At 48.3% G+C, this 20,520-nt stretch overlaps 1 protein-coding gene and 1 long non-coding RNA gene across 3 annotated transcripts in view; one reads left to right on the top strand and one right to left on the bottom strand.

The window, feature by feature from the left end:
- CAPN3 (calpain 3) overlaps positions 1 to 20,520 on the bottom strand; it is a 67,817-nt gene that overhangs the window by 1,572 nt on the left and 45,725 nt on the right. The window contains exons 6-21 of one of the 2 annotated variants that reach the window (XM_032297849.1): positions 20,211 to 20,354; positions 17,724 to 17,807; positions 16,477 to 16,562; positions 13,974 to 14,051; positions 10,647 to 10,807; positions 8,530 to 8,699; positions 8,206 to 8,217; positions 7,335 to 7,543; positions 6,517 to 6,553; positions 4,759 to 4,776; positions 2,445 to 2,555; positions 1,424 to 1,501; positions 955 to 1,012; positions 806 to 870; positions 302 to 370; positions 131 to 209 (exon numbers count right to left, since the gene is read on the bottom strand). In XM_032297849.1, coding sequence (XP_032153740.1) covers positions 131 to 209; positions 302 to 370; positions 806 to 870; positions 955 to 1,012; positions 1,424 to 1,501; positions 2,445 to 2,555; positions 4,759 to 4,776; positions 6,517 to 6,553; positions 7,335 to 7,543; positions 8,206 to 8,217; positions 8,530 to 8,699; positions 10,647 to 10,807; positions 13,974 to 14,051; positions 16,477 to 16,562; positions 17,724 to 17,807; positions 20,211 to 20,354 — 1,459 coding nt within the window. The remainder of the gene's footprint in view (positions 1 to 130; positions 210 to 301; positions 371 to 805; positions 871 to 954; positions 1,013 to 1,423; positions 1,502 to 2,444; positions 2,556 to 4,758; positions 4,777 to 6,516; positions 6,554 to 7,334; positions 7,544 to 8,205; positions 8,218 to 8,529; positions 8,700 to 10,646; positions 10,808 to 13,973; positions 14,052 to 16,476; positions 16,563 to 17,723; positions 17,808 to 20,210; positions 20,355 to 20,520) is intronic. The other variant, XM_032297851.1, reaches the window with a different exon arrangement.
- LOC116564578 lies at positions 10,759 to 16,478 on the top strand. Its single transcript, XR_004274983.1, has 3 exons — positions 10,759 to 10,847; positions 13,550 to 14,290; positions 14,961 to 16,478. It is a non-coding gene; the product is annotated as an uncharacterized LOC116564578 (long non-coding RNA).

A 20,520-nucleotide genomic window follows, 5' to 3' on the forward strand; every position in this document is an offset into this window, starting at 1 on the left:
GCCTGGGAAAGGAAAAGGAGAAGCCCTTTCCCTATCCTTTCTCTTGTGAGGCCCTAGTAGCCTAGGCCCCTCCCATTGCTGCTCCCACCGCCTCGGGTCCACATCCCTGTCACTACTTCCTTCACAGCACCTGCGTCGTTGACTGCATTTCGCATCTCGTAGCTGTTAATGGTGCCGGACTGGTCTGTGTCATAGTGTTTGAAAATTTTCTGGCAATAGAAATTTTGAGGATGGCAGTCATAACACTGAATCTCCAGATCAACCCCATTCTTCACTCCCATACTTCATTTTCTCTTCTCACCTGCCAGGCCTTAATCTTGTTCCAGAGGTGGTGGAATTCTTGCAGGTTGAGCTTCCCAGAGCCATCTGTCTGTAGGAGGGAGGTCAGGGCTACAAGGCACATAGCAGAATCCTCCTGGATTGGGAGTGGGTGTCTAGGAGACTCCGCCTGGGCTGTCCTGCCCTCTGCTCTGTTGTGGTATTTAGCCCTCCCCACCACTCCTTCACCAGTCAGAGACTCTGCCTACTCTGTAACCCAGGGAGCCTGACTCCTAAGGACCACTTTTGACTGGGCAGGATCCAGGCTTGAGAGAAGCACAGTTGTTAGGGCAGTTACAACCCAATGTTCTCCCCTTCTGCCTCTAACAACCTCTTTCAGAAGAGGAGCCAAGACGTTCTGAATCAGGGGCTTCTTAAGTGTTACCCTGGGCACAAATTAGGTCCTTTGCCTGACTGGGCACCCTCTGTTTCCTTGGCACCCATGGGCTGATGACAGAGGGTGGGGAAGGAGTGGCAGGAAGGATACATCCATGAGCGCAATCATGCTACGGCAGGACTCCAGTGTGAACCCATGTGTCTTCAGGTCCTTGTCTGGGGGAATGGAGAAGAGGGAGGAGCTGCTTTGAGACAACTGGACTCCCCACCCACCCTCTACATTTGGTTTGAGCCACTCACGTTTGTTCACGACTGTGTTAAGGACCTTCTTGAGCTCATCTGCACAGATCTCCATGTCCTGGGGAGGAAGGGAGAGGAGGGTCATGGTTCACCAGTACAGCAGCTGCTGGCACAGACGCTTTGCTAAACAAATTCCAGCAGGCTGCGTTTGTAAAGTGCCCGTCAGTGCTATTATGTCATAGGAAGCTGGGGCTTTTCTGAGGAAGATGGGGGAGGGGCCAGATACTGCATCTCAGCTATCGGGACTGCTGTGGGCAGCTCACAGCAAAAAAGGCCTCTGAGCCCCCCAGTGGACATGGCTGTCCAAAACTTAAGGGCTTGTGAATTTGTGTGCTACACATACATCCCCTGGCTTCACCAAAGTCCAAAATGATTTCTAACAAACAGTAACGAAATAACTGGCAATCTGAGCAGTTAATCCAGGAGAGAAGGAAGCACCTGTGGGCATCCTGGGCTTGGAGGTACTCACATCTCCTGCTATCTGCTTGAAAATGTTCCGGAATTGTTGCTGTTCCTCACTTTCCTGGTCAGAGCTGCCAGGCTGTGGCTGTGGAGGCACAAAGAAACGCTGGTTCACAGGGGTCAGAGGTGGACAGACCTATGAGGCAAGCTCCTCTGGGCCAAGGGAGCCAAGTACCTAAAACGACTGGAGGTGGTTGTAGGAGCTGGGGACAGAGGCCAGTGCAGACCCGGTGAGCCAGAGTGAGAAGCATCGAGGCCTCAGTGACTCTGTACTCCACACAGCCCTGACTCCCCCAGCCAAAGGAGATGTGGCAGCCATGCAGACACAGACATCCTCCTCACCCCCACCCCAGTCCCTGCCCACTAGAGCCCTCTACACCATCGCAGTCCTGACCATTCCAACCAAAGGTGCCCTCAGGTCAAAGGTCTGACTATTCTGATTCCTCCAGCCACCTCTGTCATCAAGGCCAAGTCCTCAGAGAACCTCCCCTAGGCCCCACTGCACAAGTGCCCCCAGATAAAAGGAAGGCCCTGGATTCGTCTGGAGACTTTTGCCCCTAAGGCAGAAGTCTGCCTCTACTTTTGCCTCTACTAAGCTCTCCACTCCAATCTAACACCCTCCCATGAGCTCGAGAGGACCCCAGTTCTGATGTTAGCCTCACTTTTCTGCTCCTATTCTTTATCCCCTATAGCGAAAAGCTCAACACAGGAGACAGGAGTTGCGCCTCCACTCAAGCTGGTGCTGTCTCAGCCTTTGCCTCCCCTTCTTTCAGTCCTGGCAGAATCGGCTTCATGGGAGGCTCAGCCTGCCATCTACTCCTAGGATGGAACCCCCAGCCTGGGACATTCACCCAAGCAGCATCCCAAATTTCAGGGAAACTTGCTGAGAGAAAAGGTCAGTGGGACAAATCCAAATCTCTAGATATTTGACAACCCATGGGGAAGCCTGCAGCCGCCATGTATCCCAAGCCCCTAGGAAGCCCCCGTAGCATGCTGGCCATTCCCATTCGTGCCATGTGCTCAGATACCTGTGCGGACTGCTCTTGCTTATCAGGGCTTGTTTTGCCTTTGCCCTCTGACTCCTGGTCCACACCCAGCTCCTTGTTGCTGTTTGCTCTGTCCGAAACGAAGATGATGGGCTGGAGATAGGAGGGAATTAGGGAGGGGGCAGGAAGGAAGCAAGGATTACAGTCTGAACAGGCACGCTGGGGCAACCTTTCTCTTGGAGCAGCTTTGTCCAGTGAGAAGAGAAAAAGAACAGGTGGGAGCTCTTCAACCTCAGTTGAAGCGCTATCTCTGCCACTGACAAGCCGTGTGACTTCAGTTCTTTATCCTTCCATACCCACTCCATCCCTCCTTATGATAGAGTTAAGATAGCTCAGCATGTGAAATGTTAAGAATGCTAACAGCAGCATGATCTAGTGCAGTGATTGTCAAATATTTTGTAGACTTTTTTTCCAGATGGAAACATTTTTCAAATTAAATTTCCTGCAGAAACACCATGTGTATAAAGCCATTAAAAACAGAGCTTCTCTGATTGGTAACAGAGCTCTTTGCCCTCAGCACTCCACATCACCATGGCAGCTACTGAGGCACCTCCAAGGAACCTCTAGGACTCTGCAAAGTATAGATTGGAAAAAGACACGGATTAGTGGCATGGTCAGTGGGTAACTGTCAGAACACTGGGCTGGAATCCCAGCCCTGCCCCTCATATAAGAAATACCCTCTTTGGCCTCAGTTTACTCATCCTTTAACAGTAAAACCAGCTCTCCTTCCTCATAGGGCTTTTGTGGGGATCAAATGAGATAGCAAATGGAAAATCATACTGCCAAAAACATTTAAGATGCTACACAAACAAGGGATATTTTCAAGACATGCTCATGCAAGTGATAAGGATATGAAAAGGGCAGGGAGTGGCTGCCATGTGGTGCTGACACTGGTGGGTGCGGTGCTGCTGTAGTGAAAGCCGGGGGAAGGCAAGACGGTGGGGGTTGATGCTGCAGTGCAGAGGGCAACAAGGCAGGCAGAGCCTCTCAGAGCAGAGAAGCAGCCCACCCGGGCTCAGGCGCCACTGCGTTTCCAGACTGCTCATCTACTACAGCTCAAGCAGACAGACCCATGGAAATGGCTCCCCAGCAGGCTCCAGAGGCCCTGGCTTGCTCTACCTTCTAAGCAAAGTGTCTTGCTCGGCTGACACTTGTGGGGATCCCAGAGCAAATGGAGGTCAGTCTGAGGGGAATGTGTGGGAGGGACATGGTATGGCCATGGAGCATCCCTGCCAGGCACACACTGGCAGGCCTGAGTGTGGGTCTGGACAACACAGACCTTGAAGTGTAGGGGGCTGGCACCAGAGAGAGAGGGCAGGAAACATAGGTTTTGGAGCAAACAGACATTATTTCCACTTCCATTTTCCCCACTCATTAGTTCTGTGTCCTTGGGCACTTTTTTGATTCTCACCCGTGAAAGGGAAAAATGTAGCACCTTCTTTGTAGATACTTTTATAAGTGGGGACAAGGCCGGGCACGGTGGCTCAAGCCTGTAATCCCAGCACTTTGGGAGGCCGAGGCGGGTGGATCACGAGGTCAAGAGATCGAGACCATCCTGGTCAACACGGTGAAACCACGTCTCTACTAAAAATACAAAAAATTAGCTGGGCATGGTGACGCGTGCCTGTAATCCCAGGTACTCAGGAGGCTGAGGCAGGAGAATTGCCTGAACCCAGGAGGCGGAGGTTGCGGTGAGCCGAGATCATGCCATTGCACTCCAGCCTGGGTAACAAGAGCGAAACTCCGTCCCAAAAAAAAAGGGGGAGAGTTTTACCCCAAGCACAGTGCCTGAAATGCGGCAGTCAGCTCTGGTCTGGTCCAGCGCCAGTAACTGGAGAACACCTGTGAGGGACCCATCACCACCAGGCACCAATGTAAATGCTAGCACCAAATCTGATGGTCTATGATGGCCTCTTGTGGTTCAGGGCACAGACTCTGGACCCAGACTGCCTGGCTCTAAGTACTGGCTCTGCCACTCCCTTGGGCAAGTTGGTCAATCTTTCTGTACCTTTTCTCCTTCTGAAAATGGGGATAGTTACAGTACTCATCTCATAGGGCTGTTGTGAGGATGGAATTAATCATGGAAAGCCCCTAGAAGAGTGCTTGCCATGTAGCCTTCCCCCAGCATAATCTTAGCTGCCATTACTGCACGCTCAGCCCCAGCAGGAGCTCAGAGAAGGAGGGGAAGGAAGAGGCAAGTCTGGTGCAGGCATGCATATGAGCACAAACACATGAACATATCACAGACACACACACATGCATACACACACTTTGTGCTCTCTACCCACACACCCACCTTGGTTTTTTTCTTTTTCTGCATAAAAAAAGGAAACAGTAAATGCAGAGTAAATGAAAAGCAAGTTCCCAGAACAGCCAGTGGCTTTTGGCTTCCCTGTATCCTGGTCTTTAGCTTGGGGTGAGACTCAGGGTCCAGAAATCTGAATGGCATGGAGGGTGAAGGAAGAAAAGAATTCTCTCTTCTCCATGCCCAGACACCAGTGAATGCTAAGGTTTTGTTTTTATAATCTACTGTTACTGCATATGGCAAGGAAAAGGATCTTCTGGCTAGGGTTTCCTTTCTTCCTTTTTTAGAAAATGAAATTGGTTACTAAAACACCAAAAACATGGCTCACTCAAACTGACCTGACAATGAATTTTGACTTACAGAATATTTTTTAAAAATCTTTGAGCAAACATTTAACAGAGGGGGACTTTCTTTGGTAAAATCAGCAGCTGTAACAGTCCGCCCTGGGCCTGTAATCCCCATGGCAACTATCCGCTGAGCCCAGGGCCTGCTCCCTGCGTCTTCCAGATTGCCTCAGGCCCCACCATTCCTGTTGACCCTCAACACGAGCCAAATATCAGTTGAGAAACTGCAGACAACTCTGTTGGTGTAGGGACATCAAAGCCCCTGCACCTGCCTGCTATGCTCAGTTAGGTGACGTGCCAGCTCCCATAGCTTTTGAGTTTGCAGGTCCTGATCAACACTGTACACCAATGACTAGCATCCAGATGACCAGAACAGACCCACACGCACCTACCACTAAAACCAATTGCCTGTGGTCATTCAGAAGGCACTTGGAGACCTGGCACTGGCACAGGGTCAGGATTATGACCATGACTGTCACTACCCAGAAGACAGTTCAGAAGGGTATTTGTACTCCCATTGGCCTACGTCATCCCCACAGAGCACGAGGGACTGTTTACTGACTACAGCCCAAAGTCCCATGGCAGTCACAAGACTCCTCAACACAGACAGCCCAACACACACGGCTCTATGCTTTGGACTTTGGGCTTCTCATTGCCCGAGCTGGCCTCAGTGTGGAGGTGAGGAAAAACCTGTCGACTCAGAGTCTGGATGTGAGTTCCAAACCTGCCACTTAACTAGCTGTGTGAACTTGGAGAATTCATTCAACCCCATTGAGCCTCTGCTTCCTTGCTTGAAAACCAGGGATTATAACCTCATCTACCTCTCAGAAACCTTGCAAGTATTGCGATAACATGTGGGAAAAGTACCTTGTAAGGTGTCAAATGTGAAAAAGCACCTCTGTTTGAGTGCTCTTGCTGTGCCAGACACTTCACATACATTGTGTCATTGATGAAACCTCAAAAAAGCCTTTCAAGGCACATTCTTATCCTATTTTCCAGAGGAGGAAACTGAGAGGGATTATTGAAATTGTCCGGGTCACCCCGCTGGTAGGTAGAGGATCCAGGTGTCGACACCAGGTCCAGAGCCAGCTTACTTTCTTTTTTCTATGTGTGAAATCCAGTGTTTGCTGCAGCTCTTGTCATCCCTTCCTGTGGCCTTGTTCCCTCTCTCTGACTGTTCAAACTGCTTCTCCCTCCCAGGACCCTTTTCTATATTTCCCAGCCCCTGAACTGACTCAATGGCCCCCAGATCATAAGGCCCTTTACTTCCAGTCATGCTAAGCAGGATTTGCATCCCAGGGAGGGACTCCTCAGCATAGCCCATCTGTCCTGCACCATCTGTCCCCTGCATGGTCAGGGAAGGGGACCCTCTGGACTTTTCACATAAAAGATCTAAACCACTCACCAATGGCCGATCCACGGAGATTGTATTTTCAACTTCCCTGTGAGGAACACAGACATGTGGGTTCTCAGTGTCACCAGAAGCAAGGAGGAAGCCTGTGGAAGGTTTGCTCTGGTGCATGGTTTCTGGGTGGCCAAGCCAGGATCAGCCTCTAAAGAACCCCCAAAACTTAACACCCCTAACCCCAGAAACCAGCCCCATGTCAGCACTATCCCTAACAGCCAAGCCCAAGCAAAGCAGGTTCTTGGCGTTGCTCAGAGCCCCCCAAATACATGACCCAGCTACCTACCCATGGACCTGGTGCATCTTCCAAGGACAGAGATCAGAGTGGCAGGGGCTATGAGCTCATCTGTGGTGGCCAGGGACAGGATGTGGCTTTCCTGGCCATGCTAACCTAAAATTTCAAGCATCCCCAACACCTCCTATCCTTCCCTTTATTCTTGCTCCATATCGCCTCTCCAAATCTATCATGCTACATACATTTTTTCCTAACCATTATTGTCTCATGTTAGAATATTAAGCTCCATGAAAGCAGGGATTTCTTTCTGTTTACTTCACTACTCTATCCCTAGTGCCTAGGAGAGTGCCTGGAACATAGTAGGTGCTCAAAAAATATCTGCAGAATGGATGGATGCATGGATAGATTGAATGAATGAATGGGGCCATGTGGCCAGTGCCTCAGGATTAGCAGAAGAGGTTCAGCTGGTCAGCATATCCCAGGACCCCTGGAGGAGACATGTCTATCTGCCTCATGCCTTCAACCTCTAGAGTGGGCCATGTGAGGTTTTAGAAACAGGTGGGAAAGCTGGGCTGGCACTCACTCAGAGAGGTTCCTCTTTTCAGAGAAGACCCGGAGGATGAATTCCCCCTCCTGGTGGGGCTCGTAGGTGGAGGGCACGATGACGTACTCGCTGGGAGGGAGGCGGAAGCGCTGGGACACTTCCCGCATGTTGATGTAGGTTTTGCTCCTGGCCTTGGAGGCGTTGTACAGGAAGAAGTCCTTCTGCAGGTGCTGCTTGTTCCCGTGCATCTGAGAGACGGAAGAGCCCATGGGACTTGAGCCCCTCAAGAGGGATGCCCTCTCCTGCGACAGCTGCCTCCAAGGGTCCCTTCCCAACTCCCTGGTCACCCATGTCAGTCTCAACCTCCCTACTTCTGACTCCTAAGGCCTCAAATAGCCTCCCTACCTCACTTCCTCTTCCCTTTTTTTCCATTGCGATTCAGAGTGAATGGCAAGTGTGTCATCCCCACATTCAGGGACACTTACCAGAACAGCTGCTCCTCAGCTCCAAAGCACCTTAGGCTGGAAGCACCCCCAAGGAGGCCTAGAGGACTTGGCTGCGTTCTGAGGGAAGTGATTCCTCCATCCCAAGCGGGCAGCCACCCTCAGAACGCGTCTGTGTGACTGTGTGTGTGGCTGTGAGCGTGGAGGAGGATGAGTGTGCGAAGGCGTATGTGAGATGCGCAGAGTGTCTGGTGCGAGGGAGAAAATGCACATCCTGGTAGGGGTAGTCCCAGCTCATGCAATGCCCTGAGGCACCTGCTCTGCAGTGGAAATAATGTGGGCAAGGCCCTCTCCTGTCATAGTCCTGCCCACAAACCCCACCAGGAAGCTTCTCGACGAGCCACAGACAGACTCGGGCCCCCCTGGGTAGTGCTGCACACAACTGCTGGCTGCTGCTGCTGCTATACCTCTTTGGGAACCTTGAGGAGAAAGAGAAAAGAAAACGCTTCAGATATGAATGAGGATGAGGAGCTTGCAGAAGGGAATGCCAGCAACTGCAGCGTGCATACGGAAGCCTGACCCCCAGGTACCCGTCCTGCCAATCCCACTTCACTGCCACTCCAATGCCCACCTGATATTTTCTGCTTGCTACAAACACAAGTGGGCCTGATACCAGCAGCTCTGGGGGTCACTGAGTATTGAGGAAGCCAGAGGACCCCTCGAGAAGCCCCTGGAAGTGTCCTCGCCAGGAAAGTGTATTTACTGGGCTGGAGCCGATCAGGACTGCACACCTCATAGATGGCGAAGCCGATGGTGAAGAGGTTGGCTCCCAGCTTTCGGTCCTTCCGCCGGTTCTTCTGCATCAGGGCCACCAGGAAGCTGCAGATCACCTCTGAGTCATCAGGGTCATCATCCTCCTCCAGGAGCTTCAGACGGTACTGAGGGTTGGTCCAGAAAGTATCTGCACCCCCAGAAAGGAAACACACAGTCAGAGCTGCCTCTCAGAGAAAGGGCAGGAAGGAGATGAGACAGAGGGAACCTATTTATTGCTATCCCCTTCATCTAGTAGGTGTTTAGAACACCAACAGAAAACATGATTCAGGCATTTGTCTAATTATTTGGCAGGGCGGGGGGCTACCTCTATACAGATGGAGCTATACTGATTGGATGTGTGGCTCTTCCTTCCTCTCTGAACTTTCATTCAGTCTTTGCTGATGATTTTTTCCTTACCTGCCCCTTAAATGCTATTGGTATCTGAAATCTGGTCCTGGGCCTCTTCTCTCACCTTGCCCTTCTTACCTCCCTAGGCAATCTTTCTTACTTTGCCCCCTACATGCTCATGATGCCTGAGCTATTATATCCCAGGCTCAATCTGTCTCACTTTTTTTTTTTTTTTTTTTTTTTTAAGTGAGTCTGGCTCTGTCACCCAGGCTGGAGTGCAGTGGGGTGATCTCAGCTCACTGCAACCTCTGCCTCCTGGGTTCAAGCGATTCTCCTGCTTCAGCCTCCCAAGTAGTTGGTATTACAGCACTAGTCACCATGTATTTTTGTATTTTTAGCAGAGATGGGGTTTCACCGTGTTAGCCAAGCTGGTCTTGAACTCCTGACCGCAAGTGATTCACCTGCCTCAGTCTCCCAAAGTGCTGGGATTACAGGCATGAGCCACCACGCCTGGCCTCTTCTTTCCTTTATTCCTGAAATATTTTTAGTTCTAATATGTGCAATCTAATATGCATATTCAGTTCTCTATTACACATCTTCACAGGAACCTCAAACTTTTCATGTCCCAAGCAAAATTCCTTTCCCTATAACCCCACAATGAACTCCCCCCAAAATAACACGCTGATCTTTTTCTTGTGTGTGTTTTTTTTTTCTTCTGAGGCAGAGTCTTGCTCAGTCACCCAGGCAGGAGTGCAGTGGTGCGACAATGGCTCATTGCAGCCTCAGTCTCCTGAACTCTAGCAATCCTCCAGCCTAATTTTTAATTATTTTGTAAAGATGAGGTCTCACTATATTGCCTATGCTGGCCTTGAACTCCTGGGCTCAGGCGATCCTCCTGCTTCTTTCTCCCAAAGTGCTGGGATTATAGGTGTGAGCTGCCCACTCGGCCTTCTTGTGTTCTTATGTTGCAATATTGTCAGGTCCTCAAACTGGGAATCTTGACATCATTCTTTATTCTTTCTTCCCTACATCACCCAACATGCTTTCCCTAAGTCTACTCTGTCCCCTTCATCTCTGCTGCTGCTGACTCGGTCCAGGCTTTCATCTTTTCTGACTTGAACTATTGCATCAACTGCTAACTTGGTTCTCCGCTACTACCCTCGCTGTTACTGACACAGTACACACAGTCCCCAACTTAGGATGGTTTGGCTACAGTTTTTTAACTTTATAATGTGAAAGTGTTGCACATTCAGTAGAAACTGGATTTCAAGTACTCGGACAACCATTCTGTTTTTTACTTTTAGTATAGTATTAAATAAGTTACGTGAGATAATCAACACTTTATTATAAAATAAGCTTTGTGTTAGATGATTTTTCCCAACTTAAGGCTAAGGCCAGTGTTCCAAGCATGTTTAAGGTGGGCCAGGCTAAGCTATGACATTTGGTGGGTTAGGCATATTAAACGCACTTTCGACTTATGGTATTTTCAACTGCTGATGGCCTGTCTGGACATAACCTCATTGTAAGTCAAGCAGCATCTGCACTGTTCCCACAGTTCCCTACTTCAAAGTCGCTACCAGCTCCCTGTTGTAAACTTCTCAACATAGTGGTTTCCTTCTTGGTAAAATAGGGAGGGTTTAATAAGACAGTGGGCATCTGGAACAGAAACTCAATAAGTGCTAGTTAGGCTTCTTCTGCCTGGAACTTGTTCTGCTCCGACCCTCCCCGCATCAGCAACATCTCCCACCTGGGAAGTTGCGGCAGCCTCCAGCGGAGCAGCCCCGTACCCAGCGGCCCTCGTTCACAGACACTGTCCAGGTCTGAAGCTTATCAGACTCCAGAGCGTCGGCCGTGAGGTTGCAGATCTCCAGCTTTGTGAAATGATAGATGAAATCCTCATAGGACATCCTGAGAAGTTGGAAGAAGAGAGAGACCCATATGGGAGCAAGTGAGGAGGGCTGGGAATGGAAGATCCCAGGGCTAACACAGCACAGTAATAAAATAATTCACAGGAACTTGGTCAGGGTCCCAGAAGAGCCTGTCTTTCCTTTTTAGGGCAAACTCTGGCACTTCTGATTTATCTACTCCAAACCATCATCTTTTCTAACAATGATTCAAAAATGAGCCAGTCCCACAAAGACATGTTCTCCCTCATACGATAGCACTAAAAAAAAGTGGATGTCATGGAAGCAGGGTGATGGTGGTTACCAGAGGCTGGGAAGGGAAGGAGGGGGAGGATGAAAGAGGGTGGCTAATGGGTACAAAAATACAGTTAGATAGAAGAAATAAGTTCTAGTGTTCAGCCGGGCACTGTGGCTCACGCCTGTAATCCCAACTCTTTGGGAGGCCAAGGCAGGCAGATCACCTGAAGCTAGGAGTTCAAGACCAGCCTGGCCAACATGGTGAAACCCCTTCTCTACTAAAAATACAAAAATTAGCTGGGTGTCATGGCGGGCGCCTGCTCAGTTACTCAGGAGGCTGAGGCAGGAGAATTGCTTGAACCCAGGAGGCAGAGATTGCTGGGAGCTGAGATGGCTCCACTGCACTCCAGCCTAGGTGACAGAGTGAGACTCCATCTCAAAAAAAGGAAAAAAGCTCTAGTGCTCAATAGCACAGTAAGGCAAACACAGCTAAACAAGAATTTATAGTATAGTGTGTATATATATATACACATGTATATTTTTTTCTTTTGAGATGGAGTCTCACTCTTGCCCAGGCTGGAGTGCAGTGGCATGATCTTGGCTCACTGCAACCTCTGCCTCCTGAGGTCAAGGGATTCTCCTGCCTCAGCCACCTGAGTAGCTGGGATTACAGGTGCATGCCACTGCATCTAATTTTTATATTTTTGTAGAGACAGGGTTTCACCATGTTGACCAGGCTGGTCTTGAATTCTGACCTTAAGTGATCTGCCTGCCTCAGCCTCCCAAAGGACTGAGATTACAGGCATGAGCTACTATGCCCAGTCTATAGTATCTTTCAAAATAGCTAGAGGAGAAGAATTGTAATGTTTCCAACACAAAGAAAAGATACATATTTGAGATGATGGTGTCCCAATTACCCTGATTTAATCATTACACATTGTATATGTGTATCAAAATACTGTATGTACCCCCAAAATATATATAGTTATGATATATCCTTAAAAAATAGAAGGACAGTTGTGGTGGCTTACACCTGTAATCCCAGCACCTTTTTTTAAAGACAGGGTCTTACTCTGTTACCCAGGATAGACTCCAGTGGTGCAGTCATAGTTCACTGTGGCCTCAACCTCCTGGGCTCAAGTGACCCCCTGATTCAGCCTCCCAAGTAGCTGGGACTAAAGGCACACGTCACCACACCTGGCTAATTTTTAAATTTTTTGTAGAGTTGTGGTCCCATATGTTGCCCAGGCCCACATATCTGCATTTTGGGAGGTCAAGGTGGGAGGAATGCTTGAGCCTAGGAGTTTGAGATCAGCCTGTGCAATATGCGAGGCCTGTCTCTATTTTAAATAAATTTAAAAAGTAATAAAAACACAAAAAACCTTTTCATTGACATTATACCAAGACAACATTTTTTTTTTTTTTTTTCCTAAGACAGAGTATCGCCCTGTTGTCCAGGCTGGAGTGCAGTGGCGCAATCTGGGCTTACTGCAACCACTGCTTCCCGGGTCTCAAACTCCTGACCTCAAGTGATCCAGCCACCATGGCCTCCTAAAGTTTAAGACAGCATACTTCACGTCTGCCACAGTGTCTGTTGACAGAAAAATCCTTATTTTCCCAAAAGGAACTAAGAAAAAGAGAACAATGTTTTTTTCCTAACATATTGGCCACAAATCATGGTTCTCATTTTCTTTATTTTTATCTTTTAGATATGGGGGTCTCATGATGTTTCTCAGGCTAGACTTGAACTCCTGGGGTGGGCTCAAGTGATCCTCCCACCTCAGCCTCCCAAGCAGCTGGGACTATGGCATGTGTCACCACTCCCAATTTGCATCTTATTTTCTAAGTGACTGCCCTTGGTGTCTCTACTGCTTAAGCTTTATTATCATCATTGATTTGGAAAACTCACATTTGCTTGTAATGAGAAAAGCTCTGCTACAAATTTACCTGTTGGTTTAGGTCCAAACTTATACTCTACATATACGTCTCAAGCTGAAAAACATGAAGGAATCTGAAGACAAGGAAACTAAAAGACTCAAACTTTCATGAGGCTTTGCTTTCACATTGTATGAGGAATGTGATTTACAAACCTAACACAACTCTCTTAACAAATACACCTAAAAGCTTTCTGTACCTCTTATCTATTGTAATTGGAATAAAAATAACATGGCTCTAAAAAATAGGAAACAAATAAAACCCATTTTCATTTTTTGTTCCTATCCACTCATTCTTCATTTACTTATTTTTCCTTTTTAAAAAACTATAGTATAACTTATGAATATTAAAGTGCAGACATCTTTAAAAAATGACTCAAACTCATGTATCTTGATGGGAGGGCTCAAAAGAAATTCAGTTCTTCAAAAGGTTACTGTGTGTCCCACCACTGTGCACCAGGAGCTCTGCTAGGCACATGGAAAAGAGATACTGTTTGGGAAACAACAGACAATTAAGCAGACAATTTTAAGGGTGATGAGCATCATAAGTTAATCCCAGTCCTGGGTTAACACAGGGGGTGTCTCTTTAAGCAGAGACCTGAAGATTCTTCTCAAGCTAAGACTTGAAGCCTGAGTAGAAACAACTTGAGTGAGGGTAAGGTTGGTGCTGGGAGATCAGGGGAAGTAGAGCTTCCTAGGCTCAGAAAAAATTGTGCTAAGGCCATGGTGCATGTGGCTGGAATAGAGTGTGTGGTGGAGGAGTACAGGGGAGGCAAGAGACATGTCATGTTGGCCTGGTCCTGGGCTCAGTTGTCCCTGTGGTCTGGAGGGCTCCTCTCAGAACCTCATCCTTGCTGGGCCTTGGGCTGGGGGAGGAGAACAGGGCCCAGATTTCCCAAGGGCTGGAATCTGATAACCTCATCTGGGGATTGAGGTCTGAGATTTCCCCTCTCTTCCCCATCCCTTACCCTTCTGGGTCTTCTTGGGTTCCGGACTCACCAGAACTCTCCATCCTCAGTGACCTGGTGCTGCAGATGGGCCTTCTCATCTTTGTCCACAAAGCTCCAGTCCTTCCAACTGGGGGAAAAATGGAGGAAATAAGGAAGAGGCAAGAAGAGAAGGCCTGATGTAGGTTGGGACAGGAGGTATCAGAGAAATACGAAGAGTTGCAGCCACTGTGAACCACCAAACTGCTGATCTGATCTGTTACCCTCAGCATGAAACCCAACAGCAGTGACTTCTCACATCCTCAAGACTGAACATAAACTCCTTAAATGGGCTGGTGAGGGCTTGACCCTTCTCATCACACTTTAAAGGTTAAGAATTGGGTTCTGGGCCAGGTGCAGTGGCTCATGCCTATAATCCCAGCACTTTGGGAGGCTGAGGTGAGCTGATCATGAGGTTAGGAGTTTGAGACTAGCCTGCCCAATATAGTGAAACCCTATTTGTATTAAAAATATGAAAATTAGCTGGGCGTGGTTGCATGCATCTGTAGTCCCAGTTACTTGGGAGGCTAAGGCAGAAGAATCACCAGAACCCGGGAGGCAGAGATTGCAGTGAGCCGAGATCACGCCACTGCACTCCAGCCTGGGTGGCAGAGGGAGACTCCATCTTAAAAAAAAAGAAAAAGAATTTGTTTCTGGACGTAGACAAACTGGGGTATCTGTTTAATAATAGTGCTAGTTGTGCAACCTTGGGCAGGTCACTTAACCTCTGTCAGACTCTGCTTCCTCAACTGCAAAAGGGAAATGATTATGTCACCTGTTCACAAGTCTGGGATGGGCAGATGAAATAATGCATGCAAAGCTGTTAGCATAGTGCCTGTCATATAATAAGAAACTGAGTTACTAAGAAAAAAGGCCAAGCCTGTAAACATCTCCTTCCCTGTTTCAGGAAACAGCCCAGCATTGTATTTCTAAACACTGGGCAGTTTTCACACACACACTCTCCTCATGATGGAGGCAATAATGTGCATCTGTGTTTCAGGCTCACTGAGGAGAATTCAACTAAACTGGATGGTCCCTGGAAAGGTAAGGGGCTGAGGAAGTGCTTGGAGTCAAAGAGCACCACAGGAACACGGACATTCCCGAGACCAGGAGGAGGGACACATCAGAGGAAAGCTCCTTGAGTGAACATGGGTGGGTCCACTTGTCAGCAGCCCCTGTGAGGGAAGCGTCATGGAAAGCAGGACAGGGCTGCCCACCAAGCTCTGAGGCTGGAGAACACAGCAAGGTTCCCTGCGGGTGACTTGGGCAAACAGAGTGGACAATTGAGGAGTCACCAAGGGCCTTCCCAGAGCCGAGAGCACAGTTCCACTGTCACTCCCTCCAGGCAACCTTTCTCTACGCTTCCTCTCCCACCCAAACTAGGTGTGGAGACCCTCTCTTTGTGATCCTTACTGTGACATTGATCTCAGTTATTAGTGTGTGTTTGCCTGTCCTTCCCTGGGCCTTAAACCCACAGGCGCAGGGCCCAATGTGTCTGTTCATTTCTACATTCCCAGTCAGTAGTCTAGGGCCTGGCAGAAATCAGCACTGAGGAAGTAAGCATTTGTAGCATGGATAAGTGAATGACTGTAGGAGGCAGTCAGGGCATGAGGATCAGACCCTTATCACAGTGTATCGAGGGAGGCTATGGGTTCACAGAATATCCCCAGTGCCTTGACATGTGCCTCCTATGTAGTAGGCACCCAAGAAACATTTGCTAAATGAATGACTGAACAAACCAGTAATTACATGCTGAGCTAAGAGGTATGCAGCGGTACATAAGCACAGGAGCTGAAGGGCCCAGGCTTCCTGGTTGCAGTCATTCTCCACTACTGAGTCCTACTATCCCCTCTGGAAATAAAACAGGAGCTCATGGGCTCATTCAGTAATGAAATGCCTCTCATTCAGTAGAGGTAATTAGGAACCAGTGGGACCATGGAGGTTTTGCAAATGTGCTGGAGCCTTCATAATAACTTCCCATGTGTATTATTTTTGTTGCCCCCAGTCTATTCCTTTCAGTGACAAGCAGTAAAATTCTTTCACACAGCCCTTGCACCTTAATATGGGGTCAGCACGGGTAAGGAAATCTTGGTAATAGCTCAGCACTTTCCAAAAACAGTCCCATTTGCTCCTCATATGAGCCCACAAGGTAAGTGCTAATAATACCATTCCCATTTCACAGGTAAGGCAGGAAAGACTGCAAGAAGGGAAGTCACTTGTCCAGCTCAGACCCCTGCATTCATATTCTTTTCCTGTGGGGATCTTCTCCATGCTTTCTGGAATCCTTCCTTTCCAGCCAATGGCTGTCATCAACCTCTCTGGGTCCCCACACCCCACTTCCACTCCCGGCCCTTCCCTGGAGCCAACACCTGTACCCCTCTTCTCTGCGGATCATTGGTTTTGAGGGCGATTTTGTACCAAGCATCTTCAATACTCTCATGGCTCAGTTCCCAACATAGCCTTGTCCTGGGCCCTGTTCCCTGCTACTGCCCATCCCATGGGGTCCCCTCACCTACCCATCACTCCAAGCGCCGTTCCACTCCACCTGGCCCCAGGGGTTCCGCAGCCGCACCAGCTTCACTTTCTCACCTTTGAATAGGACCTTAAACACAGAGAAAGCGCTCTCATGCCCTGCAGCCTGTCTGGAAAGGGAATCTTCTGTCTTGCCTTGAGGGATGGGATGGGGCTGGGGGCCGAATCCCTTATGGGAGGATGTTCTGCCTGGTTCTGGCCAAAGAGACTAATCAGAAGTGTGCTGGGGAATGGCAGGGGGTGAGGTCATACCTTTCCTCCTGAGTCTGCCTGAATTAGAGCTTGGCCATCTCCTCTCTAAGAGGCAGTTTCTCAGAGAACATCCTAGCCATTATGAGCTTGCAGGGGGGTGGGGAGGGAGGAGCATGTACAGTAGGGTCGCTAGCACATTAGGTATCTTTGTATAAATTAGAAAAAAGGCCCCTGCTGACTGAGGAACTACAAACAAGCAGACTCTCTCCAGTCTGCTAATGCAGACAACTGCCCCTCTCGGCCCATCCCTCTGTACAGGGCACAACCTGCCGAACTGTGTGCAACGGGCCTGACAATGTTCCCATCTCTGACGTGACTCAGGAAAGCCCAGAAGTCCCAGAAGGAGCAAAACAGAACCGTCAGTCTCTCATATGCATGGCTTCAGCATACAACCAATTGTGGATCAAAAATATTTGAAAAAACAAAAAATAATAAAATAATAGTAATACCAAAAAACCCCAATGCTGTGTAACAACTATTTACATTGTGTTAGGTATCATAAATAATCCAGGGATGACTTAAAATATATGGGAGGATGTGTGTACGTTATATGCAAATACTACTCCATTTTCCAGAAGGAACTTGAGCACCTGCAGATTTTGTTACTGTTGGGGGTTCTGGAACCAATCCCTGTGGCTACCCAGAGACAACTGTAGCTATCTGAACATGAGAGAACAAGAATCTCAAGAACACATGAAACCAGCTTTGTAAAAGCAAAGTGAAGTGACATTTCAATTGGTTCCTTTGGAATGTTGGAAAATTGCCATCTTTAGCATGAAAAGCAAAGATAAACTGCTGACCCCACTACCAGTGTCACAGGCCCCTCTGCTCCCAGGTGTGTGGCTTGGACCTTGAACTGAATGTCCTGATTGGAGGCAAACTTTGCAGACAGGGAAGAGGCCCCAATAACTAAGTCCTGACTTCAGGAGGTTAAGCCAGGAGGGTTCCTGTGCCCCACCCAGCTCCACTACAGGCTCACCTCCTCCAGGCCGGTGACAGAGTAGGCATGACCTCTGACCAGCCCACAGGCCATTCTTGTCTCATACTGAAACGGAACAATGGTCTGTAAAGCAATAACCAGAGAGCCCATTAGGAGCGGGGGAATAGAAGTTCTGCTGCTTGGAGGCAAAGTTCATACTAGTTCATTTCCCAGGTTCTGTGAGGACACAGACCATTCTGCTCTCTGAAAATGTGCCTCATGACCACGATCAGACCTTCACTGGCCCTTTAAGAGTGTCAAGAGACACAGCTCCAGACAAACTGGTTTCCCTGAGAAGGCTCTGTCCTGACCATCAGCGAGCAATGTGGATGGTGGGATGTGGGGTGGGTAACAACATCCCTGCCCCTCCTTTCTGGACCCCTTAGCATCCTTCAAAGGAGGAAGGGGTGGAGTTGGAGGTTGCCCTGGGCTTCGGGATCCTCCTTCCCCTGAGGCCATCCAGGGTTGACTATTCCTGGAAGAGAAAGGGGTTGAGAAAAGGAGTTAGATGACACAAATAAGTCTAGTCTTTTTCTTATTTCTTTTTTTTTGAGACAGAGTTTCACTCTTGTTGCCCAAGCTGGAGTGCAATGGCACGATCTCCACTCATTGCAACCTCCACCTCCCTAGTTCAAGCAATTCTCCTGCCTCAGCCTCCCAAGTAGCTGGGATTATAGGCATGCACCACCATGCCTGGCTAATTTTTTGTATTTTTAGTATAAACAAGGTTTCACCATGTTAGCCAGGCTGGTCTCAAACTCCTGACCTTAGGTGATCCATCTGCCTTCGCCTCCCAAAATGCTGGGATTACTGGTGTGAGCTACCATGCCCAGCCAAGTCTAGCATTTTTCTTTACATCCCCTCACCTCCTCCACAACCACCTAGAACCTAATATTCAAGCAATCAAGAGTCCTAGTGCCCAGGGAGAGAATTCTGAGAAGGCCGGAGGAGATCCCTGCTCAGACATGACTGTGCCTAAGGGGTAGCTCTTCCATTTGCAGAAATTTCCAGGTTGCAGCCATGGGGGATCCTTGGCAGAAGGGTAAGATCGCTAAAGTCCCACAAGCCCTAGATAGGCTCTGTGGCTTCCGTGTGCTTACTAACAGCTTTAAAAGGAGCTTCCAGAATCCTTGCTAGGCTGCGGAATTCCTACAGCCTTTTTCAGGGTGAGGGGTCTGGGTGGAGCCAGGGCTTTTGGCATCTCAGCGTCTCCCGGATTTCAGTCCTCATGGTCCAGATCATGCTGAATAGACCGAGATGGGTCGGGAAATGCATTAATCCTTAGTTCTAGACCTGGGAAGCTGCTTGAAATGACTCTCTGCCATTACCTAAGCATATCATTCAACCCAGCAATTCTACTGCTGGGAATCTGTCCTACGGAAGTCACCATGGATGTATACAAAGATGTATCTATTGGGATGTTTATTATAGCATTTTAGAATAGTAGCAAAACAAAACAAATAAAACCCCTCAACTTTCCAGTAATAGGGTATTGAGTAAATATATCTGTGTGTTTGAATATTGTGCAGCTACTAAAAAAATGTTATAGGAGAAAACTTTTGGCAGCATATCAAATGAGGCTGGGCACAGTGGCTCACTTGAGGTCAGGAGTTTGAGACCAGCCTGGCCAACATGGTGAAACCCATCTCTACTAAAAATACAAAAATTAGCCAGGTGTGGTGGTGTGTGCCTGTAATCCCAGCTTTGTTAGGAGGCTGAGGCAGAAGAACTGCTTTAAACTGAAGGCAGAGGTTGCAGTGAGCCAAGATAGCACCACTGGGCAACAGTGAGATTTTGTCTCAAAAAAAAAAAAAAAAGATTAAACCAACTAAAAAAGAGCAGGCTGCAAAGAGGTACATACAGTATGACAATATTTAAAAAACAAAAAGATAGATTCAGTGTGTGCAGAGAAAAATCCTGGAAGGACATATGTCAGATGTTAAGAGTGATTATAAGGGGAAAATGTAAGTGAAATTTTCCTTTGTGTTTTTCTGTATGGCTCAGTACTCTCCAGTGAGCAGGTATAACTTATGATAGTACTAGAATATATACTCTACAAGGGGTAGACCTTGCTTTTTCCACAAATACTAAAAAAGGAGGAGAGAATTTGCTTAGTTTGCTAGAGGAGTGCCTAGAGCATAGTAGGAGCTCAAAAACAAGTGTTGAATGAATAAACAAATACATTAGAAGAAGAAAAACATTTTAAAATAAGTCTTTCTGCTATTTCTGTCTGATAGTTCGTTAATGAGAAGAACTGCCTGGACCATGGAATACACAGAAACTGCAGCAGAGACTCCCTCCAAAATCCTGACTCTTGCACTTCCTCATGAGTCTTGGCTGAGCAAATTATTTCAATCCAGACCCTTGGGAGGTACCAGGTGGGGGTCTGTGGCTAAGGCCCTGGCTGCTGAAGGGAGTCTGACATCAACAGGCGGGGTCACGTAGGTTGGAGGGATGGTCAATTCTGATATTTGGAGGCATACAAACCCGGGTCGGCCTTTCATCTGAGTCTCTGGGGTCGAGGTCTGAGTCCCTGAGCAGCGAGTTATCCATATTCCTCACCATCCGTGCAATCAATTCCCCCATGTTCAGACCAGAAGGAGAGGTTCCATAGGTCATGTTTGTGCCATCCTGAGGCCCAACAGAGAGAGTAGGGAACAACCCAGGCAAGGGAGAGAACAATCACAGAAGGGTGGAAAGGGAAGGAGAGAGGAGGAAGAGATGGGACCGACAAAGGGGAAAAGGAGAGATCAACAGAGCATGAATGGAGGAAAGACGGAGAAAAGTGATACAGAAA

Source organism: Sapajus apella, unplaced genomic scaffold (genome assembly GCF_009761245.1).
Source record: "Sapajus apella isolate SASKATOON/1434 unplaced genomic scaffold, GSC_monkey_1.0 scaffold37, whole genome shotgun sequence".
Lineage (NCBI taxonomy): Eukaryota > Metazoa > Chordata > Mammalia > Primates > Cebidae > Sapajus > Sapajus apella.